General features: G+C 40.4%; 1 protein-coding gene across 7 annotated transcripts; it reads right to left on the reverse strand.

Moving 5' to 3' along the window:
• Positions 1–343: 343 nt before the first annotated feature.
• LOC112252598 (aryl hydrocarbon receptor nuclear translocator-like protein 1) lies at positions 344–26,651 on the reverse strand. 7 transcript variants are annotated; one of them, XM_024423963.2, is made up of 19 exons: positions 26,513–26,649; positions 10,984–11,451; positions 8,582–8,634; positions 8,318–8,465; positions 8,029–8,049; positions 7,477–7,515; positions 7,043–7,200; positions 6,868–6,947; positions 6,683–6,775; positions 6,456–6,573; positions 6,058–6,207; positions 3,071–3,317; positions 2,580–2,686; positions 2,313–2,463; positions 2,054–2,142; positions 1,487–1,595; positions 1,118–1,205; positions 905–956; positions 344–773 (listed from the first exon to the last, which is right to left on the reverse strand). In XM_024423963.2, exons 3-19 carry the CDS (start codon positions 8,592–8,594, stop codon positions 655–657), a joined length of 1,782 nt encoding a protein of 593 aa, XP_024279731.1. In that variant the 5' UTR covers positions 8,595–8,634; positions 10,984–11,451; positions 26,513–26,649; the 3' UTR covers positions 344–654. The 7 variants fall into 7 exon arrangements, 4 of the variants coding, with proteins under 4 accessions (XP_024279731.1, XP_024279732.1, XP_024279735.1 ...); XR_006083618.1 differs by having other exon boundaries at positions 699–773; positions 1,533–1,595; positions 26,513–26,650; XR_002953861.2 differs by having other exon boundaries at positions 729–773; positions 905–992; positions 26,513–26,650.
• Positions 26,652–27,158: the final 507 nt, after the last annotated feature.

Below are 27,158 nucleotides of genomic sequence, written 5' to 3' on the forward strand. Positions count from 1 at the left end.
ACTCAGTCAATGGTGCAACATTGAATCTGTTTCAGTTGGAGAGAAAGCCTAACATATTTGCACCTTGTCATCAGCTTACTGTGTCTGAAGGGACCAGTAAGCTGAACAAACTTTTCCAAAAAGGCTCAATGGAATTCCATAATTTAGCAATGAGGCCCAGGTATACGAATCTCCGGTCTCTTAACTGGTTATACCGGTTGTATATTACCTCCAATCCTTGTGCTGTCGTTGGGTGTCTCCTGTTCTCTAGCTGACATTTTCTGCCACATGAGACAAATTGCTTCCATTATATGCAATAACCTGTGATTCATCGAACATTTTAAATATGGATACTACTTATTCATTAACATAAAAATATTTTACTGCTGGTACCATGTATTCATTACATTTGTCAATGGGGATGTCCAACCATTGTAGTGTAAAAGCATAAACACTAAAGACATCCCTGGTAGGATAATATACATTGAAAATGCTAACTGAATCATCCTGTGGGGAATGTCAATCAGCAGACACAGGTACACTGAGGGGTCCTGTCCTGCTCTTGGCTCCAATGAGTCCTACAGTAGCATGGTTCCTGTTGATATGACTGCATGGTCAATTCAGGGTTCTCTGGGCCTTAGGCCAAGGATTCCAACAGCCCTGCTGGGGCTGTCCTCACAAGGGCCAGGGTAAGTCACTGAAGTCTACAGGGCCACCGAGGCCTGCATCAGCCTCCAGGAGACTCATGATCACAGCCATGGCTGCCTCGTCAATGCTGAGGTGCGAGTTGTCACCTGGAGGGGTGTTGAAGGAAAATGCTGTAGTCAGTCTCACACTGGTTTTTGATACGGTTTTGGTTGAAATGGGCAGGATACAGTGTTTGAAATTCTTAGAACATGTTGCCTTTGTGTGCACAGCTACTTACTCATAATAGACTGGTTGGTGTCGGGTCCTCCTGGTGGCGTTCCATTTTGAATCTGCCAGAACAAATAGGTCAGCTTTCAATCACAGGCCTAAGTAAGCAAACAGACAATACTGGATTCAAGCACAAGATCCAACCAATTAAAAATAAAAATCCATCAATGTCATCTTTCAACCATCCCAATGTTCTTTATCGTGTGGCTCCCTCAAGACTCACTCTCTTGCCCCCTGGAGAGCAGTCTGGAGGAGGGGTGCTGATGTTCAGGGGGCTAGAGCCACAGCTGGAGGGGGTCGAGCCTCTGGTCCTGGCAGAGAGAAGAACAGACAGAGCCCTAGTCTCATAGCGCTGAGAGACTGAACAGGTAATTCATCATTGCTGACATAGCACAACTGAACAGACTCATTTGCAAAGACCGTCACTTTTTTGATAAAGGGTGCATAAATATCAGAGCAGGGAATTCACCCACGAAGGGATGTGTACAGAAAAGTAAATCACCGAACAAGCCAGGCTTCATGGTCTGGGTGTTATTCTTTTGGTTCTACAGCTATTAACCTGTCATCCATTTTCTGCCTTCACTCTCTTCACCTCTGAGTCTCCATCACCTCCTCTGCGATCATGCGACCGATCTTACCGGCACCTGCACGTGTTCCCCCAGGGATGCCTGGCACCGTCTGAAGGGCCCGTCTCCCTCCACCTGCAATCAAACATATCAATCACACTGACTGCTTCTAGACTGACTGAGATCATTGCATTTTCACATTTGATCCAACTCTCCTATAATCTTGTTTCAAGATCTCAGATGTTTTGTCATTTTGTACACGTAGATACATTATTTAATCAAAGAAAGCTATTCATTATATTTGGGGCGGCAGGTTAGCTTAGTGGTTAGAGCATTGGTCTAGTAACTGAAAGGTTGCAAGTTCGAATCCCCCAGCTGACAAGGTACAAATCTGTCATTCTGCCGCTGAACAAGGCCGTTATTGAAAATAAGAAATTGTTCTTAACTGACTTGCCTAGTTAAATATAAATAGCATGCATCTCTGCGTCCAGAGAGAATCAGCTGACAAATCTCAGATCTTGTTCCAAAGCCCTAAAGGAAGCCCATCTGATATGTAGAAAAGCATGCCTTCTTTCACATCACTCAAATGTCACCTTCTGACATCAGCACACCATCCATAGAGGCAGTGGGAGAGACGGCAGACTGAGGATAGCTGGAGTCTGCACCATCCAGCATACTGCACCTAGAGATGGAGTCACACAGCAACATCAGGACCAGTTTCAAGTACAAAAACAGTACAACCACTGAATACGTACTGCCAGTTAGCTCTAAAATGATCAATGGAGCCCCATTGATACATGAACAGTTGAGTTTTTTCCAATGTAATCTGCGGTAGAGAGAAGGGTGACTTACGAGACCACTGTGTTTGTGGAGACGATGTACTCCACCTCTTTGGTCCAAGGATTCATGAAACTGAACCAGCGACTTCGCAGAGTGATGAAGGAGCCATCTTTAATCTTGAACTTATAACAGTTTGTGTTGATCTTTTCTCTCATCTGAAGCACTGTTAAAAACACAAGATACCCAGGATGTAAGATCACAGAACAAAATGTGGTGACTAAATATTGTAAGATGTAAATCACAAATTAATGTTGTCACGTCAGACAGTTGATCCAATACCTTGTCTGTGACATCCTGCCAGGTGGCCAATATCATCCTGATGGAAATACTCGTAGAAAGAGGTGCCAAGAAGCTCCTGGGGTAAGTATGCAAGAATGGCTGTGGCCCTGAATAGAGAGGAAAGATAGAGTTTCTTATCCGTGCTGTTCTTTGTTTTTGAGAAGAGAACTTTAATCAGTTCACTGACATTTTTATGATAGTTTAAATTACCGCCATGAGTAATAATGGCCTGTGAGGTGGCAAGCTGTGAGCAGGAGATTAATTCATAAAATATACAGAGGCTGAACCTGCCTTGACAAGCCTATGTACATAGGCTCATTTTGGGTGAAGAGGAGAAATTTACTGACGATTTGTTGCCTCTTCATGTATTAGTTTAAACCATACTTCTAGAATGTGTGTTTTCTTGGCCAACTTGATGAACAACTAGCTCACATCTAATCATAAACCAACAATGTCATAGTAAAATGAAGTTATAAGCTCCGTCATCGTACCTCTGGTCAACAAAGACAAACTTCCCATCGATGGCGTGGCGGGAGACGTAGTCGGTGGGTTTGACGCGGATGTCCTTGTGGGAGGGCTGGGGGACGATGTGGGGATGCAGCCGGCCGATGGCCACCAGGCAGCTGAGGTTACAGCCCTCATTGTCGGGTTCGTTGTCATCGTCCAGGCCCATCTTGGTGGGCGGCCAGCTCTTCAGGTAGCCAGTACTGTGGATCGTGCAGAAGCTCTTGCGGTCGGCTGTAGGTAGAAAATTGTAAATATATTTCCTCCCATACAATGGTTCTGTTTACAGGTGGTCCATGACTTTAAGTCAAGTCTAAATGACTGATTTAATGAGAAAACCAAAAGCTAACCAAACAAGTAAAACCAGCCATCTGAAATCAGTGGTCAATCAAGGGGAGAACAACGTTTTCCTAGATAAAATATTCAACGAGGGCTTCGCTGGACATTTGCATGCTGTTTTGCATAACCTGCACAGCTTTGCTTACTAAATGGTTTTAAATCACAGCACATTTTAAAAGATTGAACAGAGGCTTCGTATACTTTTAAGCCAGTAGTTCTGAAAGTACCGAAAACTGTGCACAATTCCGTACAACGTCATCACGTCATGTGGTCTTTAGTGTTTTGATGCTTTTACACTACATAAATGGTTTTCCTAGTTGGATATCCCCATTGACAACTGTATCAAATAGTATGTAATGAATACATGGTAGGAGTGTATTGTATAAGCAGTAAAATATTTTTTTTAAATCAAAGTATTTGTTTTGGATAGTATCTATTCTCCAAGACTTTGAGCTTAACAGATGCAGTGTGTTAAATGGTGCTAATACATTTCGATTCCCAGGGTGCAATGCTTCGCCCAGGGCTACTGGCTGGCTACTGCTAGAAAGCCCAGACAAACACAAAGTAGTCTAAATATATTGTGGTCATAGCTAAGTTATGAATGCATTTCACATTACTTTTGGGTTGTTATCATATTATGATGGGGCGGCAGGGTAGCCTAGTGGTTAGAGTGTTGGGCTAGTAACCGGAAGGTTGCAAATTCAAATCCCCGAGCTGACAAGGTACAAATCTGTCGTTCTGCCCCTGAACATGCAGTTAACCCACTGTTCCTAGGCAGTCATTGTTGATTGATGTTGTAAGTTCTGTTCAAGATCAAACATTCGTGACTAACTATTATTCATTGGGTTTGGCTCGTCGAACCCCTACCACTGCTGCTGCAGTCAGCCAACAATGATTTGCAATTTTCTGAAATTGTTCCTGGCCTGCTACTGCCTGTGCACGAACTGAGCGCCTGCTGCTGACATCACTCACAATGCACTTTTGCAGCCAGGCACGTGTGTTGTGACTGAGTGTGTGACAGAGAAAATAGTTTGTGTCATTTGGAGGGAAAATGCGTGCATTTTAGCATTTGAGTCACTTTTCAAAAGTTGCTAAAAGTTCGATACATTTTTAAAAGTAGGAACATTTGTTGCTAGGTGCTGTTTGAAAAAAAAGTTGCCAGGGTAGTCTGAAAAGTTGGTAAATTGGCATCACTGCTCACGCTGTGTCAGCTGCAGGCATAAGTAGCCTAGCTAGCTTACAAACAGTGGTGGAAAAAGTATCCAATTGTTATACTTGAGTAAAGATACCTTAATAGAAAATGACTCAAGTAAACATGAAAGTCACCCAGTATAAATAATTTCAAATTGCTTATATTAATTCATTTTAAATACATTTACGGGAAGCCAGGGGCATGCTCCAACACTTAAGACAGAATTTAGAAACTAAGCATGTGTTTAGTGATTCCGCCAGAGTGGAGGCAATAGGGATGACCAGGGATGTTCTCTTGATAAGTGTGAATTAGACTAGACTATTTTACTGTCCTGCTAAGCATTCAAAATGTAACAAGTACTTTTGGGTGTGAGAGAATGTATGGAGTAAAAAGTATATCATTTTCTTTAGGAATGTTGTGAAGTAAAAATGGTTAAAAAAAATACAAATAGTAAAGTAAAGTACAGATACCCCCTAAAAGTACTTAAGTAGTACTTTAAAGTATTTTTATGCCACTGCTTACAACTGCCTCCTTGAGAAGTTGACAAATTACTAGACAGACTCAATCCGGCAGGGTAGCCTAGTGGTTAGAGCGTTGGACTAGTAACCGGAAGGTTGCAAGTTCAAACCCCCGAGCTGACAAGGTACAAATCTGTCGTTCTGCCCCTGAACTGTCGTTCTTCCTAGGCTGTCATTGAAAATAAGAATTTGTTCTTAACTGACTTGCCTAGTTAAATAAAAATCTGTATGTAACGTGAGACATTTGACAGAAGTACCAAAAATGATATTACCAAACTGTTTCATGTTCTAGTATCAAAAAAAGTACCAAAGAGTTTCGGTACAGGGTGCAACACTATACTAACACAGTACACCAGTGACACCATTTAGGATATACAGGTTGTGAGCATAGCGTTTCTGATCTGGCTGACAATGAATTATCTTCTAATGTATGTCAGGCTACAATGCCATCTTCAGTGCACATCATTTTTTTCTTGGTTTCTAGAGATACACATTGAAAGAGAAATGAAACTACTACCGATGTCTAATAGATCTAACTATCCCTGCTCCACGTGACAGGAACGAGCGCGCAGATCTTGTGAACTAAATGATGCCAGGTTAGAACAATCATTTTTGCCTTTCTCGGCTGGGAGAGGACTGCAGATGGTTTAGTTTGCATGTATAAGCCATACATTGACATGTCGAGTCCAAAACGAGGGGTTAAAAAGAAAAAAAAGTAACGAGGTAGTTTTCAAACCTCGATAGTTTCAAAGTTCTAAAATAAGCATATTGTTTATTAGCCAAGCCACTTGGTACATAGAGAAGCATACATCCTGTACTCTAATTGTAATGCTAGTATGATGCTAATGATCTGTGATGCCAGGTTTGAGTACTGAAATAAAAAGGCATCAGGGAAGGAGGCTGGCCTAGATCTTGAGATGGGTACCTTTCTTTTTGGAGCAGGTGGAGGGGAAGTCCTTGTCCTCTGTTTTGACATAGGGCCGGTTACACTTCATTCGGCAGAAGAACGAGCGTCTGGCCCCGGAGCACAGTCGAGATGGCCCAGGGGTGATGTCTGTCTTAACCGGTAGACCGGCTGAGGGAGAACAATTGCATCTGCTGAACATTGTGAGCTAAATATTCCCAATAACTTGTATATAATGTTAAAAGCATTAATCTTATATGTCATGTTGTTTATATACTTAATATCGCAGGTAAACTGCCAGGTAATTGGTATACAGTATTTAATGAGACATAATGCTGTATTGACTTTTTCACCCCGTGTCAAACTACTTTCCTGACTTGACCTGCCCTTATGAGGACATGACAGGAGGGAGAGTTTACTTTTAGCATCAATGAGCCGCTCCCGAGGTGCTGTATCCGATGACGACAGTTGCTCCTTGACTTTGGCAATGTCTTTAGGATGCAGGTAATCAAACAGACTCTGGCCAATTAGGTCATTCTGAGGAAAGGGAGATTGACTTTGGAAATTAGCATTTGTAAACTCAGATTTGGTCTGGTATAGTACAACATGAATTACAGTAGGACATTTGACAGGAATGGAGACGTGCCTGGCAATAGTTGAGGATCTTGTAAACTGACTCCGAGACAAAAAGGATCTTCCCACGATCACATCCAACAACAAACAGAAAGCCGTCAGCAGCCTAAAGGAAGACACACAAAACATTGAGGCTTGTGTCGTCAGGCTCACCCAGAGAGCAACTTAGCAAAGAGGAGTTAGAGGGCTTGAACCTACCCTCAATATTAAGTGCTTCAGTTCATCATCGGTCAGGAAAGACGGCTTGTAGTTCACCTCTGTGTAAGGGTTTGCTGCTCCTGTAGAAAAACACAAAACATTGTCATTGAATTCTCAAGTCTCAACTTCTCCCTCCTCTGATGTCCAGTGACAATTTGCCTGCGGTCTCTCTCACCTCTTAATGTCTTCATATGCTGGACAGCCATGCGTAGGACCGTGAGTTTGTCCAGCTTGCGGGACATAGCGTTGCAGGTAGGGACTAGTGCAGCCAGCTCGTCTATGAAGCTGTTCATCTTGTCCCTGCGCCGCTTCTCAATCTGACTGTGTGCCTCCCTATTGGCAGTGTAGCAGTAAGCAAAGAGTCAGAACAACTCCTAGTCCTTCTGTTACACAGCGCAATCTATAGACTACATAAAGTGCCTATTGATCGATGGGACACAAGGCTTTCTCTGTCTCTAATAAAATACAAAAATTCACCCTGCAAGAGAGAATAGAATATATTTGATCCTGGAGTTCAACCGCTTGCCAGGTCACTAGAAACACCATGGGTAGCAGCCGACAGAGACGTTTAAAAGTGAATCATGAGGATTCAAGAATGAGTCTGGGTACCTGGCATTTTTTATCCGGCGCTGGGGATCACCACACTCCCTGGAAGAAGGGGGAAAAGGAGACACGTTTTAGTCTTGGCCAGGTCGCAGTTGCAAATGAGAACTTGTTCTCAACTAGCCTACCTGGTTAAATAAAGTTGAAATAAAAAAACTGTCTTGCACCAATCACACACACGCAACATGGATCCTGTTACAATAACAACCCATTCACCACTGGTCCACATAGGTTATGTAAATGGTACAAGTCCATACACAGCCCTATACCATCTCAACATCTATGCCTCCCATGTACAATATAGAACCAGTTACATGTAATAAATAAAACAAATAAGCCTCACTGTAGGGTAATTCATGCCATTTGCTGCAAAAATTCTCTCCTAAGTTTTTCCTTATCTGTATCTATACTGCTATGGAAGTTAATCGGATGCCATCATTAACCATCCTTCCTAGCAAATGTTCTGTCTACAAGTCTTGTTTCCAAACCTTTAATATTCAAAGTATTTATCCAAAAAAGCTAACTGCAACCAAAGGTAAAAAATTAAACCATACTTACTCGAAAGAAAATCCATCAATTCTGCAAAGAAAATAATGCGTTAATCATTCCATTGTCTGATTAATGTGGATCAATGACAGACTGCAGGAAAACTTCTGAGCAGACATACAAATTAGTCAATATAGCAATTTGCCCTAAATTATTTATTTTTGCAGATTGCCTGCAATAATTCTGAGAAAATGTGCAAAGTAAGTGGGTTGGGTTAATTATTCATTCATAGCTTTAGAATTCAGTGAACTCATCTCCAGCACTGACTGTGCACAGTGGGCCACAGTGTGGTGATGCTTACTGGTAGTCGGAGGTGCTGCCCTTTCTCTTGCGGGTGTAGTCCATGCCTGGGGTGTTGACGGAGCTGCTGATCAGGTCGCTGGAGCTGGGGGACATGAACTCATTCATTGTAGAGGTAATGTCCATTCTTTGGTCTGCCATTAGACAATCTGAAACAGAAATATGAATTAAAGTTACTAACTTGTACTATTTTGAGGAAGGATAATTCAAATGGAATTCTAGAAAAATGCCAGACAAAGCAAGGCACAAAAAGGGTCACGCTCACCACAAATGTTCATTCCAGCTTCTGGAATTTCCTTCCATCCATTTGCAATTGCTCTGGATGAAAAAAAGTGTATACCGTAAAACTTTAATAGCTGAACATTGGCACACATTTCAGCAAATAAATGCCTGTTTCAAATAAAAACGCTGGGTCTAAATGAATTGTTTACGAGGTTGCCATCGACACGTCTGATATTCCCACAGTCATATGCATTAAAAACGTTATTTTATTCCGTCATCATTGCTAGCCATAGTACCACTAAAAAGAAAACGTCAAATTTATGGTGCTGAAGTGCAAAATCTGGGGTGTATATGATAGGCAACCTAGTCTTTGCAAGTTTGATCTGGGATGCATTTGTTATTACACTTTACAAAAATATAAAACGCAACTTTTACTGGGTACAGGGGGGTGCAATGAACCCCCACATTCAGAAATGCTACAAAGTACACCAGCATCGGTGTACTTTAGGACCATGCCACAGAGTGCGAACAGGTGAGGGCTTTGTGTGTTGTGCTTTTTCTCTGAGTTGTAAAAGCAAGCAGAGCAGAAACTGGCTACTCTTTATTTGACTGATGTAGCTGGCAAGGTAAATGCTGTTTGACTTAACAGAAAAAAAGCATTTATTCCTAGTGCTGAGCTAGTAGTATAACTGTATAACTGACATGTAACGTTAGCTCGTGTTTCATCCCCTCGACTGAAGTTCTGTCTGAAGTGAATGAGCTAACTAGCTAGCAAGTAGCTACCACAGCCAGTTCAGCTCTAGCTAGCCTCTAGATATCCATCAGGTAGCAGTGCCTAACAGCTGTTGTGTAGCCTTTGTTTTGTCCCGTTTTAACAGAAGTAAATTAACTTGGCTCGTTTCTGCCAGTTGATGTACCATTAGAGCTAGCCAAAAGTTGGCTAACGCTAGATGTTATTTTTGCCCTAATTAAAGTCAGTATAGCAATGTAACGTTATTGATTTGTCAGTTTCCCTAGCTAGTTCTCTACTTTTCACACTGACACGGTATTAAACAGCTCCACAGGCTTCATTGTCATGGTGCAGTCAGTACACAACACTACAGTATGTTCATCATGTCTTAGCAGGATCAGGTGGTGACAGGTGTCCCAGCAGGGTCAGACAGCCAGGGAAGACCAGTCTATGGAGCCCAGGTGAATTTTGCAGTATATTATAACAATCAGTGAATGGATACAAAGTTCCGTCTTGAGTTGATGGGTAGACTGAGAGTCTGAGAATAATGGTAATTTCAGTAAATTAACCATTGATTCTCTTCTTGGATAATATAATGTATGAATCTACACCAAGGTAATTCTGTCATGCCTCATCTGAGCAGGATCAAATGGTGACAGGGGTCTCAGCAGGTCAGGCAACCAGGGAAAACCAGTCTGACGGCACTGAGGTGAACTTTCGCATATACAATGAAAGGTTACCATGGTAACGTGACTGGAGTCATGTTTGTGCCTGTGAGATTGAGAGTCTGACTAATAGCTAACGTCTTCACTTCCCTAGCAGTTGAATCTCAAACATTGAAAAACAATTCTAGCTTGTGAACAAAACAATGCAAATAGCCAAGAAACAGAAGGACAAAGTCTCACTTCAGCAGAATTTTGTTTAAAGTAAATTTTATAAACATTTAAGCCTGTGCGCAGCACTTCTAAAAATGAATCTTTCACTCAGATCTTCATGTGCGCAAAGCCCCCAGCCAGGGATGCAGAGCAAGGTGGGATAGGCTCCATACGATTCGTAGTTCTTTGACTTTGTGCGATTAATTTAACATCTATGAAACAAAAATGGCAGAAACAGCTATAAAATGTGATCATACTTGACTATTTATATTGACACAGGCGAGTGAAATGCTTGCACTGTGGAGCCGTGAACACCAGCCAACGTGACTAGTGAAATAGACATCTTTCCCACCAATGTCAAAGTCGACACACATTTGGCAGGTGGTGGGTGTTCATTTTAGGCCCTGAACATATGCTATTCTTATTTACAATAAAAGTTACCCCAAAATGGTGATATTAGATTGTTTAGAAATGCAGGAAATTAGCTTTACATGCCCCAAAAATTCTGAGGAAGGACCCCCAGATCCCCTGCCAGGTTATGACCCCTCCGAACTTCTAAAACCAAAGTTGCACCCCTGAAACGCAAGAACTTCAAAGATTTTGCTGAGTTACAGTTCATACGGAAAATCAGTCAATTGAAAGAAATTAATTAGGCTCTAATCATGGGATTTCACATGACTGGGAATACAGATATGCATCTGCTGGTCACAGATATCTTTAAAAAAAATAAAACAAGGTAGGGGCGTGGATCAGAAAACCAGTCAGTATCTGGTGTGACCACCCTTTGCCTCATGCAGCGCAAGATTTCTTTTGCATATTTTTTTTTTTTGTACTTTTTACCCCTTTTTCTCCCCAATCTCGGGATATCCAATTTGAACTTTGTCTTGTCCGTAGGGGAGTTGCAGCGATGGGACTCGGGAGAGGCAAAGGTTGAGAGCAATGCTTCAGAGTTGATCAGGCTGTTGATTGTGGCCTGTGGAATGTCCCATCCCTCTTCAATGGCTGTGCGAAGTTGCTGGTTCTTGGCGGGAAATGGAAAACGCTGTCGTACACGTCAAGCATCCCAAACATGCTCAATGGGTGACGTGAGTATTTGGACAATGGACCAACTGGGATTTTTAGCTTCCAGGAATTGTGTACAGATCCTTGCGACATGGGGCCGTGCATTATCATGCTGAAAACATGAGGTGATGGCGGCGGATGAATGGCACAACAATGGGCCCCAGGATCATGTCACAGTATCTATGTGCACCTCCTGGTTGGTTGGTCTGGTACTCCTTCTCTGAGACACGGAGCTAGGTGCTCTACCTGTACAGAGAAGAGTACTGTCAGATGTGGTCTGACTACGGCAGTAATTCTAACATCCTAGACCTAGGTTACACATCACAGAAACTCACGCAATACTATGTTGGAAAATCAAGGACAGTAACAGAAGCAATTTCACAGTAAAAAACAAAAACGCCCTCTTTCAAATTAAAATCACATAGGTATAATATGGATATTTAGGCTATCATTAAATCATAAGTGTTGCAGAGCATAGGCATACTGTTGATGTAGAATAATATTCTGTTAATCTTCCATACTATTCATGGGCCTTTTTGTTAAAAGGCTTCAGGCTTGTGAAAGTTATTCCCTCCTGGCCTGAAAAAGCAAAGCACTTCTTGTTAGTCTCTTTTCTGTGGGAGTGGGACAAAGCCCCGGGAAAACCACTGTCATGATCAGCACAACGTGAAGCACAAAATGGTCAGTTTTGCCTGGCTTAATTTCCCTCCATTACTTGATTAAAACATTCTGAGGACATGATCACAATAAGGCTCGCAGCGCAGCTGAGGACAGTGGTTCACTGTACAGCAGTTTCCTTGGCTTATGAATTTACAACTAGAGGTCAACCAATTAATTAGGGCCGATTTCAAGTTCAACAATCGGTAATTTTGGGTGCCGATTTTTAAACGTTTAATTTTTTATATACCTTTATTTAACTGGGCAATTCAGTTAAGAACACATTCTTATTTTCAATGACAGCCTAGGAACGGTGGGTTAACTGCCTTGTTCAGGGGCAGAACAACAGATTTTCACCTTGTCAGCTCGGGGGATCCAATCTTGCAACATTGCAGTTAACGAGTCCAACGCAATTAACGACCTGCCTCTCTCTCGTTGCACTCCAAGGAGACTGCCTGTTACGCGAATGCAGTAAGCCAAGGTAAGTTGCTAGCTAGCATTAAACTTACTTATAAAAAACAATCATAACCACTAGTTAACTACACATGGTTGATGATATTACTAGATATTATCTAGGGTGTCTTGCGTTGCATATAATCTGATTGAGCATACAAGCATCTAAGTATCTGACTGAGCGGTGGTAGGCAGAAGCAGGCACGCAAACATTCATTCAAACAGCACTTTCGTGCGATTTGCCAGCAGCTCTTCGTTGTGCGTCAAGCATTGCACTGTTTATGACTTCAAGCCTATCAACTCCCGAGATGAGGCTGGTGTAACCGAAGTGAAATGGCTCGCTAGTTAGCGCGCGCTAATAGCGTTTCAAACATCACTGAGCCTTCTAGTAGTTGTTCCCCTTGCTCTGCATGGGTAACGCTGCTTCGATGGTGGCTGTTGTCGTTGTGTTGCTGGTTCGAGCCCAGAGAGGAGCGAGGAGAGGGACGGAAGCTATACTGTTACACTTGCAATACTAAAGTGCCTATAAGAACATCCAATAGTCAAAGGTTAATGAAATACAAATGGTATAGGAGGGAAATAGTCCTATAATTCCTATAATAACTACAACCTAAAACTTCTTACCTGGGAATATTGAAGACTCATGTTAAAAGGAACCACCAGCTTTCATATGTTCTCATGTTCTGAGCAAGGAACTGAAATGTTCGCTTTCTTACATTGCACTTTTACTTTCTTCTCCAACACTTTGTTTTTGCATTATTTAAACGAGGCTAAATTGATTTTATTGATGTATTATATTAAGTTAAAATAAGTGTTCATTCAGTATTGTTGTAATTGTCATTATTACAAATAAAAAGTAAAAATGTTTTAAAAATATTTTTATTTATTTTAAAAATTGGCCGAGTAAATCGGCATCGGCTTTTTGTTCCTCCAATAAATCGGTATCGGCGTTGAAAAATCATAATCGGTCGACCTCTATTTACAACCAACATTCTTGACAGATATCTTGGATCATTTATACACTTCAATACACTTGTGAGCATATTCAATATCCAAAAAGGCAGTTTGGAGCATTACTTGAATGTAACATTACCAAATTAAGGACTGGCATTCAGACAACGATCAAGATCTAGGAAATATTGGACTCTGCCCATGTACAAATCACTGGCAAAGGACAGACTTTAGGGAGCAAAAAACCCACCTCCCAAAGTTGTCACAAAGCAGCATTGTTGGGTTGTTACAGTACACTAGCTAGCTAGATAGCCCACATAGAAAAGAATGTGACATAGAAACACTGGATTGACGTGCACTGTGAAAGAGGAAATATATAATCCCCTGTTCAACTGCATGTATAACCCATGACCTGTGCGATGGGGCGTCCGTTAGCCTAGAGGTTAAGAGCATTGGGCCAGTAACCGAAAGGTTCAAATCCCCGAGCTGACTAGGTGAAGAATCTGTCGATGTGCCCTTGAGGAAGGCACTTAACCCTCATTTCTCCAGTAAATTGCTTTGGATAAGAGTGTCTGCTCTATATAAATAGTTTGATTTAAATATTTACATGCTTTGCAAGAAGAACAATTTCCCTAATAATCCTGTTTACATGGACATCTGAAATCCTGATGGGATACATGTAGAAAAATCACCAATCAAAATAAACGCTCTACCACAGCGACCATGTTATTTTTGGGAGTTTGGGTATATAAAGTTTGTATGCGAACATTTCTATGATGGATACTTTTCCCCCCGAACTCACGTCACTCGTTAGGGAGGCTTGCACTGCTGGCACATGCCAAATCAAATACACTGCTCAAACTCCAATTAAGCTGGTTTACATGTCCCAGGGTTTCCGTTAGGAAAATGTGGCGCCCCGAACAATGTGACTGGGAAGATTTGAATTTAACGTCCCTTTCAGAAATTAACCCGACCCATATGCATTGGGCTCAGAATGACAGAAGTCACATTTAGATTATGGTAATGCTCTTAACAGAACATCAAACTCATGTAATGAAGCAGCCAATAAAACATAATTTAAATATTTGTCAAAACACAATTTGCAGGAAAACACCATTCTAAACAGAGCACCTGATAATGGTTCCATATGTGACAGAGATTAAAACAAACATCGAAGGGGGGCAACAACTAGGCTGGGTTGACTAGGATTGTGCCTTTGGCTTCTGGACAATAAAATAAAGTTAATATGAAAACCAACAGAACAGGAGAGATTGTCAAATAGACCACAATGGGTGACATTCAACAGTGAGTGCAGCACAAAGAAAACCGTCTCAACTGGATCACTCTGTACAGATGACAGTAGGAGCATCTGCTCTGAGATAACATATATTAAATACTCCGATGACACATCCAATTCTGATTACATGATTCAGTTTACAATGGACGAGTTTGACCTTGGTACAAGGAGAACATCCTGGATCTGAATGCCACCAAGACCAAAGACCTTAGAATAGACTTTAGGAAGCAATCAGCTCCGAAAGAAATCACCATTTGTGACCAGAGCATAGGTGGAGTACAAGTACCTTGGTACAATAGTTGACAATAAGATGAACATTTCAAGCCAACAGTAGGCGAGTGTTATCTAAATGACAGTCAAGACTGTACTTCCTGCGTAATCTTAGAAGGCTGAATGTCAAATCTGTTTTACAATCCCTTTTAGAGGTCGACAGATTATGATTTTTCAACTCCGATACAGATTATTGGAGGACCAAAAAAAGCCGATACCGATTAAATCAGCCAATTTTTTAATGACAATTACAACAATATTGAATGAACACTTATTTTAACTTAATATAATACATAAATAAAAATCTATTTAGCCTCAAATAAATAAACATGTTCAATTTGGTATAAATAATGCAAAAACAAAGTGTTGGAGAAGAAAGTAAAAGTGCAATATGTGCCAAGTAAAAAAGCTAACGTTTAAGTTCCTTACTCAGAACATATGAACGCTGGTGGTTCCTAGGTAAGATGTTTAAGGTTGTAGTTATAGTATTTCTAGGACTATTTCTCTCTATACCATTTGTATTTCATATACAGTGGGGCAAAAAAGTATTTAGTCAGCCACCAATTGTGCAAGTTCTCCCACTTAAGAAGATGATAGCGGCCTGTAATTTTCATCATAGGTACACTTCAACTATGACAGACAAAATGAGGGAAAAAAATCCAGAAAATCACATTGTAGGATTTTTAATGAATTTATTTGCAAATTATGGTGGAAAATAAGTATTTGGTCAATAACAAAAGTTTCTCAATACTTTGTTATATACCCTTTGTTGGCAATGACAGAGGTCAAATATTTTCTGTAAGTCTTCACAAGGTTTTCACACACTGTTGCTGGTATTTTGGCCCATTCCTCCATGCAAATCTCCTCTAGAGCAGTGATGTTTTGGGGCTGTTGCTGGGCAACACGGACTTTGAACTCCCTCCAAAGATTTTCTATGGGGTTGAGATCTGGAGACTGGCTAGGCCACTCCAGGACCTTGAAATGCTTCTTACCAAGCCACTCCTTCGTTGCCCGGGCGGTGTGTTTGGGATCATCGTCATGCTGAAAGACCCAGCCACGTTTCATCTTCAATGCCCTTGCTGATGGAAGGAGGTTTTCACTCAAAATCTCACGATACATGGCCCCATTCATTCTTTCCTTTACACGGATCAGTCGTCCTGGTCCCTTTGCAGAAAAACAGCCCCAAAGCATGATGTTTCCACCCCCATGCTTCACAGTAGGTATGGTGTTCTTTGGATGCAACTCAGCATTCTTTGTCCTCCAAACACGACGAGTTGAGTTTACCAAAAAGTTATATTTTGGTTTCATCTGACATTCTCCCAATCTTCTTCTGGATCATCCAAATGCTCTCTAGCAAACTTCAGACGGGCCTGGACATGTACTGGCTTAAGCAGGGGGACACTTCTGGCACTGCAGGATTTGAGTCCCTGGCGGCGTAGTGTGTTACTGATGGTAGGCTTTGTTACTTTGGTCCCAGCTCTCTGCAGGTCATTCACTAGGTCCCCCCGTGTGGTTCTGGGATTTTTACTCACCGTTCGTGTGATCATTTTGACCCCACGGGGTGAAATCTTGCGTGGAGCCCCAGATCGAGGGAGATTATCAGTGGTCTTGTATGTCTTCCATTTCCTAATAATTGCTCCCACAGTTGATTTCTTCAAACCAAGCTGCTTACCTATTGCAGATTCAGTCTTCCCAGCCTGGTGCAGGTCTACAATTTTGTTTCTGGTATCCTTTGACAGCTCTTTGGTCTTGGCCATAGTGGAGTTTGGAGTGTGACTGTTTGAGGTTGTGGACAGGTGTCTTTTATACTGATAACAAGTTCAAACAGGTGCCATTAATACAGGTAACGAGTGGAGGATAGTGGAGCCTCAAAAGAAGAAGTTACAGGTCTTTGAGAGCTAGAAATCTTGCTTGTTTGTAGGTGACCAAATACTTATTTTCCACCATAATTTGCAAATAAATTCATTAAAAATCCTACAATGTGATTTTCTGGATTTTTTTTCTTCTCATTTTGTCTGTCATAGTTGAAGTATACCTATGATGAAAATTACAGGCCTCTATCATCTTCTTAAGTGGGAGAACTTGCACAATTGGTTGCTGTCTAAATACTTTTTTGCCCCACTGTACCTTTGACTATTGGATGTTCTTATTAGATGTCGACCGATTAATCGGAATGGCCGATTAATTAGGGACGATTTCAAGTTTTCATAACAATCGGAAATCGGTATTTTGGGGCGCCGATTTCTTTTTTACACCTTTATTCAATCTTTATTTAACTAGGCAAGTCAGTTAAGAACACATTCTTATGTTTAAAGAAGGAACAGTGGGTTAACTGCCACGTTCAGGGGCAGAAAGACAGATTTTCACCTTGTCAGCTCGGGGGATCCAATCTTGCAACCTTACAGTTAACTAGTCCAACGCAATAACGACCTGCCTCTCTCTCGTTGCACTCCACAAGGAGACGGACTGCCTGTTACGCAAATGCAGTAAGCCAAGGTAAGTTGCTAGATAGCATTACATTTATCTTATTTAAAACAATCAATCATAATCACTAGTTAACTACACATGGTTGATGATATTACTAGATATTATCTAGCGTGTCCTGTGTTGCATATAATCTGACTGAGCATACAAGATACAAGTATCGGAGTGAGCGGTGGTAGGCAGAAGCAGGCGCGTAAACATTCATTCAAACAGCACTTTCGTGCGTTTTGCCAGCAGCTCTTCGTTGTGTGTCAAGCATTGCGCTGTTTATGACTTCAAGCCTATCAACTCCCGAGATGAGGCTGGTGTGACCGAAGTGAAATGGCTGGTTAGTTAGCGTGCGCTAATAGCGTTTCAAACTTCACTCGCCTTGGGGTGGTTGTTTCCCTTGCTCTGCATTGGTCTTTGTGGGCTATACTCAGCCTTGTCTCAGGATGGTAAGTTGATGGTTGAAGATATCCCTCTAGTGGTGTGGGGGCTGTGCTTTGGCAAAGTGGGTGGGGTTATATCCTTCCTGTTTGGCCCTGTCCGGGGGATGTCCTCGGATGGGGCCACAGTGTCTCCTGACCCCTCCTGTCTCAGCCTCCAGTATTTATGCTGCAGTAGTTTATGTGTCTGGGGGCTAGGGTCAGTTTGTTATATCTGGAGTACTTCTCCTGTCCTATTCGGTGTCCTGTGTGAATCTAAGTGTGCGTTCTCTAATTCTCTCCTTTCTCTCTCTCGGAGGACCTGAGCCCTAGGACCATGCCCCAGGACTACCTGACATGATGACTCCTTGCTGTCCCCAGTCCACCTGACAGTGCTGCTGCTCCAGTTTCAACTGTTCTGCCTTATTATTATTATTTGACCATGCTGGTCATTTATGAACATTTGAACATCTTGGCCATGTTCTGTTATAATCCCCAACTGGCACAGCCAGAAGAGGACTGGCCACCCCACATAGCCTGGTTCCTCTCTAGGTTTCTTCCTAGATTTTGGCCTTTCTAGGGAGTTTTTCCTAGCCACCGTGCTTCTACACCTGCATTGCTTGCTGTTTGGGGTTTTAGGCTGGGGTTCTGTACAGCACTTTGAGATATCAGCTGATGTACAAAGGGCTATATAAATACATTTGATTTGATTTGATTGGTAATGCTGCTAAAATGCTGCTAAATTGATTTTATTGATGTGTTATATTAAGTTAAAATAAGTGTTACTTCAGTATTGTTGTAATTGTCATTATTACAAATACATTTTTTGAATATTTAATTTAAATTTGTATTTTTTATAAATCGGGCTATTAATTGGTGTCAGCTTTTTTGGTCCTCCAATAATCGGTATCGGTATTGAAAAACCATCATCGGCCGACTTCTAGTTCTTATAGCCACTTTAGTATTGCCAGTGTAACAGTATAGCTTCCGTCCCTCGCCTCGCCCCCTATTCCTGGGCTCGAACCAGGAACACATCGACAATAGCCAACCTCGAAGCATCGTTACCCATCGCTCCACAAAATCCGCAGCCCTTTCAGAGCAAGGGGAACAACTACTCCAAGTCTCAGAGCGAGTGACGTTTGAAACGCTATTAGCGCGCACCCCGCTAACTAGCTAGCCATTTCACATCGGTTACACCAGCCTAATCTCGGGAGTTGATAGGCTTGAAGTCAAACAGCTCAATGCTTGAAGCATTGCGAAGAGCTGCTGGCAAAATGCACAAAAGTGCTGTTTGAATGAATGCTTATGAGCCTGCTGCTGCTGCTTACCATCTCTCAGTCAGACTGCTCTATCAAATTAGGCTTAATTATAACATAACACAACACACAGAAATACAAGCCTTTGGTCATTAATATGGTCGAATCTGGAAACTATCATTTCGAAAACAAAACGTTTATTATTTCAGTGAAATACAGAACCGTTCCGTATTTTATCTAACGGGTGGCATCCCTAAGTCTAAATATTGCTGGTACATTGTACAACCTTCAATGTTATGTCATAATTACGTACAATTCTGGCAAATTAGTTCGCAACAAGCCTGGCGGCCCAAACTGTTGCATATAGCCTGTGTGTGCAATGAACGCAAGAGAAGTGACAATTTCACCTGGTTAATATTGCCTGCTAACCTGGATTTCTTTTAGCTAAATATGCAGGTTTAAAAATATATACTTCTGTATATTGATTTTAAGAAAGGCATTGATGTTTATGGTTAGGTACAGTTGTGCAACGATTGTGCTTTTTTCACAAATGCGCTTTTGTTAAATCATCTCCCATTTGGCGAAGTTGGCCGTCTTTGTTAGGAAGAAATAGTCTTCACACAGTTCACAACGAGCCAGACGGCCAAAATTGCTGCATATACCCGGACTCTCGCAAGAGAAGTGACACAATTTACCTAGTTCAAATAAATTCATGTTAGCAGGCAATATTAACTAAATATGCAGGTTTTCAAATATATACTTGTGTATTGATTTTAAGAAAGGCATTGATGTTTATGGTTAGGTACATGTTGTAGCAACGAGTCCTTTTTCGCAAATGCGCACCGCATCGATCATATGCAACGCAGGACACACTAGATAAACTAGTAATATCATCAACCATGTGTACTTAACTAGTGATTATGATTGATTGAATGTTTTTTATAAGATAAGTGTAATACTAGCTAGCAGCTTACCTTGGCTTCTTACTGCATTCACGTAACAGGCAGGCTCCTCATGGAGTGCAATGAGAGGCAGGTGGTTAGAGCGTTGGACTAAACTGTAAGGTTGCAAGATTGAATCCCTGAGCTGACAAGGTAAAAATCTGTTGTTCTGCCCCTGAACAAGGCAGTTATAACCCCCCGTTCCTAGGCAGTCATTGAAAATAAGAATGTGTTCTTAACTGACTTGCCTAGTTAAATAACGTTTTTTACATTTTTTATATCGTCCAAATCGGTGTCCTAAAATACCGATTGTTATGAAAACTTGAAATCAGCCCTAATTAAATCGGCCATTCCGATTACTCGGTCAACCTCTAATCCTTTTACAGATGTTTTATTGAACCTGCCTTAACATTTAGTGTAGTTGCCTGGTTTGGTTCCGTCACATGGGCAAGTCAGAAAACTGTAGAGAGTGGGGAAATTCTACTAAGCTAACATATGGAATTGTTTTAAGATGGTCATACCATGGATCATTTAGCTACTTTATTTTGAATTTTAGGACCCCTTTAGGTATCAAAATAATTGATTTGGCCTTTACTACTATCAAATCAAATTTTATTTGTCACATACACATGGTTAGCAGATGTTAATGCAAGTGTAGCGAAATGCTTGTCCCATAGGAATGCATTGAATAACATTCATAAAATGGCAAAATACATTACTTATTTTTTGACTAATGTTTTGAAGTGTCTGTCTTAGATCTAGGACATAAGAAAGCTAAGGAAATGTTTTTGTTTTTTTGGACCCCTTATTTTTGTTGGCACAAAACTACCTCCATATTTCCATAAATTTGTATGGGTTACCATCAGGCGAGTCCCGTGACATTTGTAGGGGGTCGTAGAAAAAAAAACAGAGAACACCATCTTGTTCATGAGTCTCATCTTTCCAGAATGTTCATATTAGTTTAGGCCAAACCATTTGGACGCTACAGACATTTTCGTGATGTCTCATGGTCTGAAAAACACAGCCACCTTCCACCGCAGATGCAGAAGGCTGACATAGGCGGATTGAGACGCAGCCCATGCAACAACAAAAAACATCTAGCTTAAAACCTGACAGATTTTGACGGGGTGTTTTTATTATGTTACTTAGATTGATGCACGGGTGCGTCAATAGAATTAAGGATTAATAGTTTTGTACTAGTGTCAGTGCGGTGTCAGTGTACTAGTGTCAGTGCGGCTTTTAAGTGAACATTTGTGTGATTTATCTTGTATAGACCATGGTTGTTGAATCTTGGCCCCTGACCACTTCCTGTTGCGCTGCATTTTTTAAAATTGTTGTGACCGCCGTCAACAAGTTGTAGCCAACTTGCCTTCCCCTCTCCTTTTTCTGCATCCCAACTGTGTAGTAATTTTCATTCTGACATGTTAAAGGCAGTAATACGCCACAAAGCCTCTAGTCTGCCGGAAAGCTGCAACAAGAAGAAGTTTAGCTAGCTAGCCATCTTTAGCTACTAGGGACAGCTAAGGGTCGAGTGCTGTGTTGGGGTTCGTTGATACAGGACAACGTGTGGGGAATAACATTTTTGTAACATGCACTTGACATGTTGAGTTCTCTGAGGCAGTTAGCTAGCCGGATGTAGTGGGGCCTGGCGTTCTAAAGGGTTTTGTTATTGTTTACATTCTAAAAAAGGTCTATAGCACAGCTCTTTAACGAAAACACTCTGAAGTTTCTAAAACTGTTTGAATGATGTCTGAGTATAACAGAACTCATATGGCAGGCAAAAACCTGAGAAAAAAATCCAACCAGGAAGTGGGAAATCTGAGGTTTGTAGTTTTTCCAAGTCTTTGCCTAACCAATATACAGTGTCTATGGGGTCATATTGCACTTCCTATGGCTTCCACTAGATGTCAACAGTCTTTAGAACCTTGTTTCAGGCTTCTACTGTGAAGGGGGAGAGAATAAGAGCTGTTTCAGTCAGAGGTCTGGCAGAATGCCATGAGCCCAGTCAGGCGCGCGGCCGTGAGAGCTAGCTGCGTTCCTTTTAATTTCTAAAGACAAAGGAATTGTCTGGTTGAAACATTATTGAAGATTTATGATAACATCCTAAAGATTGATTCTATACATCATTTGACATGTTTCTACGAACTGTAATATAACTTTGACTTTTCGTCTGAACTAATTGCTCATGCACTGTGCATTTGGATTACTGGGCTAAACACACAAACAAAAAGGAGGTATTTGGACATAAATGATGGACTTTATTGAACAAAACAAACATTTATTGTGGAACTGGGATTCCTGGGAGTGCATTCCGATGAAGATCAAAGGTAAGTGAATATTTATAATGCTATTTCTGAGTTTTGTGACACCTCTCCTTCTTTGGAAAATGGCTGTATGTTTTTCTGTGACTTGGCGCTGACCTAACATAATAGCAAGGTGTGCTTTCGCCGTAAAGCTTTTTGAAATCAGACACTGTGGCTGGATTAAAGAGAAGTTTCTTTAAAATGGTTTCTAATACTTGAATGTTTGAGGAATTCTAATTATGAGATTTCTGTTTTGAATTTGGCGCCCTGCAATTTCACTGGCTGTTGGTTAAGTGGGACGCTAGCGTCCCACATATCCCAGAGACGTTAAAGGCAATGCTACCAAATACTAATTAAGTGCATGTTAACTTCTGACCTACTGGGAATGTGATGAAAGAAATAAGATTAAATAAATCAGTCTCTCTACTATTATTCTGACATTTCACATTCTTAAAATAAAGTGTTGATCCTAACTGACCTAAAACAGGGAATTTTTACTAGGATTAAGTGTCAGGAATTGTGAAAAACTGAGTTTAAATGTATTTGGCTAAAGTGTATGTAAACTTCCGAGTTCAAATGTGTATCAGACCTTTTTTTGATGTACTCAAAGATCCATTATTAGCATGTTTTAATTACTCCTATACAAATGGTAGACTTTCAGGTACTCAACAAGGTCTGATTTCATTACTACTAAAACAGGACTCAGGTAGTAAGTATAAAGATTCAGTCAATTTTTAAAAATCTGGAAGCCTCGAACACTTCAATGTTGTGATACAAAAAAAATCCTGGCGACATGCATAGCACATAGAATTTAAAAAAAGGTTTCATCAGATATTGTTCATCCTGATCAGACAGGTTTTTTACATGGACGATATATTGGAGATAATATATGACAATTACTTGAAACTGAACATTATAAAACATCGAAGACATTTTTAAAAGGCGTTTGATAAAGTACGACTAGAATTTATATATAAATGCCTGGATTACTTTACATTTTGGTAAATATCTTATACAATGGGTTAAAGTTATGTACAGCAACCCCAGATTTAAAATAGTAAATAATGGTTACTTCTCAGAAAGTATTGAGATTTTAAGAAGAGTAAAACAAGGCTGTCCTGTCTCCATATCTATTTATTATGACAATTGAATTGTTAGCTATTAAAATTAGATCCAAGAAGAACATCAAGGGGTTAGAAATCGAGGGGATAAAAACGAAAGTATCAATGTATGCCGATGACTTTTTTTCTTAAGTCCCCAATCTGGATCCCTGCACAGTCTCATTGAAGATCTTGATCACTTTTCTAGCCTCTCTGGATTAAAACCTAATTATGACAAGTGTACCATATTACGTATTGGATTGTTTAAAAAAAAAAAGGTCTTTACACTACCTTGCAGTTTACCAAACAAATAGGCGGACGGTGAAGTAGACATACTTGGTATTCACAACTAAAGAAATTAATTTACCAAAATTCATTTCAATAGAGTTAGTAAAAATAGATACGATTCTGCAACTATGGAGGTAAATATGGAGGAAAAATCATGTTGATTAACTCTTTGGTCCTATCAGCTTGTTTACTTATTAATGGCACTGCCTATTCCAGATTACTCTTTTTAAATCATAAATGCTAAAAATATTTCAATTTATTTGGAATGCTAAGCCAGACAAAATTAAACGTGTCTATTTATATAATGAATATGAGTTTGGGGGACTAAAATGATTAAATATTAAAGCTTTAAACCTCTCAGAGAGCTTCACTCATACATAAATGATACTTAAACCCAAAATGGTTCTCCAGTAGATTATTAAGAAAGGTTCATCCTTTGTTGTTGCCTTTATACAGATTACAACTTCTCATTTCCAACTAATTGAAAATGAAATTGTTTAAAGTATCGCCCTTTCTTAAACAAGCCATACAAAGGTGGTTACAATTTCAGTTTTATCCTCCAGAAAAGATTAGAACAAATATTACAACAAATGTTATGGTTAAACTCAAATATACTGATTAATAAAATCAAAATAAATGATTTATGGAATATTTATATTATGAATAGAAATGGAGTTGTCACATATGCAGTTATCAAAAATATATGGGAATATCTTTTCAATCTGCATTTACAACCAACTGATTGCAGCACTACCATAAAAATGGAGGCGGCAAGTGGAACTTGTTTGCCTGCCATATATTAAAAGATACAAATTGACTGAGAGAAACTGGCATAAATATACCAGTTTCATTTGAGAACAAAAATGTTGACAGCTGCGCCATGTAAGTTACAAAATAAATGGGAAGAGATATTCGATGTACGCATTCCACGGCATATGGTTTATGAATTAGTACAAAAAAAAACTACACTTGATTCAACACTTAGTTTTTCAATTTAAATTATTATATACAATTCTTGCCACCAACAGAATGCTATATATATGGGGCATACAACAATCTCAGCTCTGTAGATGTTGCTGTGAAGAAACAGAATCAATAGATTATTTATTTAGGAATGGTATAAAAAAAAATATATTTAATCACATAATATTAACCTTACAAATAGCAGTGTTGGGCGATTTGGAAAGCCATAGTCAATAAATAATATAATAATAGTCGTAGGAAAGGTTTTCATCTTTAGCTCACAATCTGTGGATACTATACGATTAGAAAGGTTAAAAAAACTAATGTAAAACATCACAGTACAATTGAAAAATATGGCACATGGAAACCAATATACCTTCTAAGAATTGGTATCTGTCATGTGTAAATGTTGCTGTTTATGTTCACTATATAGCTTTATCTTATCCGACTTGCCAAAATAAAGTTATTAAATTCAATCTGCTGGCCGTGGTTAATCCCTACCAGATACATGTGAACATGATACATGAGATACATCTCCACTGGCTGTGGTTCATCCCTACCACAACCTGTACATGTGAACAACTCCTTTTCTTTCTCCAAATTCCTTTCTTCATTTCCAAGCTCCCCTTCTTTCCCTCATCTAACTTTATTTTCATCTCTAATGACTGATATTCTCTGGTACTTTTGTATACTTTTTAGCCAGTAGTTCTGAAAGTAGAGTCCACTGCCAAAGGTGGTCCCCAAAAATTTGAAAGGGAGCAAGGAAAGGGTATAGGAGCTAGGAAAGGAAAGAACACAAGGAAAGGGAAATAAGGATGAGGCAAGGAAAAGGAGGTATGGAAGGAAAGGAAGCTAGGAAAGAAGGAAAGGAAGCTAGGAAAGGAGGAATGAAAGCTAGGAAAGGAGGAAGGGCACAAGGAAAATTTCCTAGGAAATAAAGGAAAATAACAAGAAATGGGAGCTAGGAAAGTAGGAAAGGAAGCTAGGAAAGGAGGAAAGGAAGCTAGGAAAGGAGGAATGAAAGCTAGGAAAGGAGGAAGGGCACAAGGAAAATTTCCTAGGAAATAAAGGAAAATAACAAGAAATGGGAGCTAGGAAAGTAGGAAAGGAAGCTAGGAAAAGAGGAAACAAAGGAGAGAGGAAAGGAATCTAGGAAAGAAAAGCAGTCCACATGGCCAGTAGAGGAAAGGAAGTTAGCAAAGGAATCTATGACATGAGTGAGGAAAGGAAATATGGAAAGGAATCTAGGAAAGAAAAGGAGGAATTCACCAGGGTTGGGGTCAATTACATGTGTTATTTAGCAGACAGTCTAATCCAATGCGATTTACAGTAGTGAGTGCATACATTTTCACACTTTTTTTTTTCTCCCTGTGCTGGTCCGCCATGGGAAACGAACCAACATCCCTTCCGTTGCAAGTGCCATGCGTTACCAACTGAGCCACATGGGTCAGTTCAATTTAAATTCAGTAAGTACACTAGAATTCAAATTCTCTTGAATGTTTTTCATTTAGGAACATTTTGAATTTGGTTAACTTTTTGAGTTGACTGGAATTGAAATGGAATTCACCCAACCATGGCGTTCACATGTATGTGGTCGAGATTAACCACGGCAAGTAGAGAGGAAATTAAGAAGGAAAGGAATCTAGGAAAGAAAAGGAGTTCACATGTATGTGGTAACCACGGCCAGTAGCTGGCGATAGTATTGGTTTTAGAGACAGGCTAGTTCTAGTCACAGCCTACTGCTGCGGGGCTGCAGAACGATAACGTTGCTATTGTATTGGGCTGGCTAGCTAGGTTGCTAACATTACCTAATGCCCCTCTAGAAAATTAGTATGACCAGGAAAAACAAGTCGTTGTTGTGCTAGCTAGCTAACCAACTACCCATTTGTCATCATGATATAATGAACATAAAGCATAAGAAAACATGACTTACTTACATTAGATAAATCAGCTAGGCCATCTACATTCAATGATAGAACCCTCTGTTTCAAAAACTGGGATATACGGTACTCAGTCTGTGACCTACTTTAGCCCCTCTGTCATGACTGCCGCACTACTAACCTAGTTTTTCTAAACCAATTGTATAGGAGGACTACACCATGTCCTTTTTCTCATCAATCACAAAACGTTTGAGAACAGGAAAAGATGATGGACGGACTGGTTACCCAATCACAGGGGGCGCATTTGACATTGCAGCCGACTTTAAACATTGGGCGCGTTTGAGCGAATCATTTTTGTTAAGTCGTGACTATCGTTGGTCACCACTTTTCAGTGTGTTGTATTATGGGGTAAAACAAATAACCGACCTAGAAGTCGCATGCATGAACTTTACAAAAACCATGTGATCAAAGCTCATGAAGTTTTGACTGCAGTCGACTGCAAGTTTCTGCAGTTGCTCTTCATCAACTTCATCCTTCATCCCACTTGCATTGTGGGAGGCTCTATTGTCAACCAATCATTGGGGTGTTTCTGTTTGACCCACGCTAACCGAATGTCACCAAAGACAAATGAAAGCGGAATCAACTTTGCCATGATTCATGAATATAGTGTACAAATGTATGTGCTATTTGAGGCTCTCTCACA

The sequence above is a fragment of the Oncorhynchus tshawytscha genome, linkage group LG06 (genome assembly GCF_018296145.1).
Source record: "Oncorhynchus tshawytscha isolate Ot180627B linkage group LG06, Otsh_v2.0, whole genome shotgun sequence".
In the NCBI taxonomy this organism is placed as follows: domain Eukaryota; kingdom Metazoa; phylum Chordata; class Actinopteri; order Salmoniformes; family Salmonidae; genus Oncorhynchus; species Oncorhynchus tshawytscha.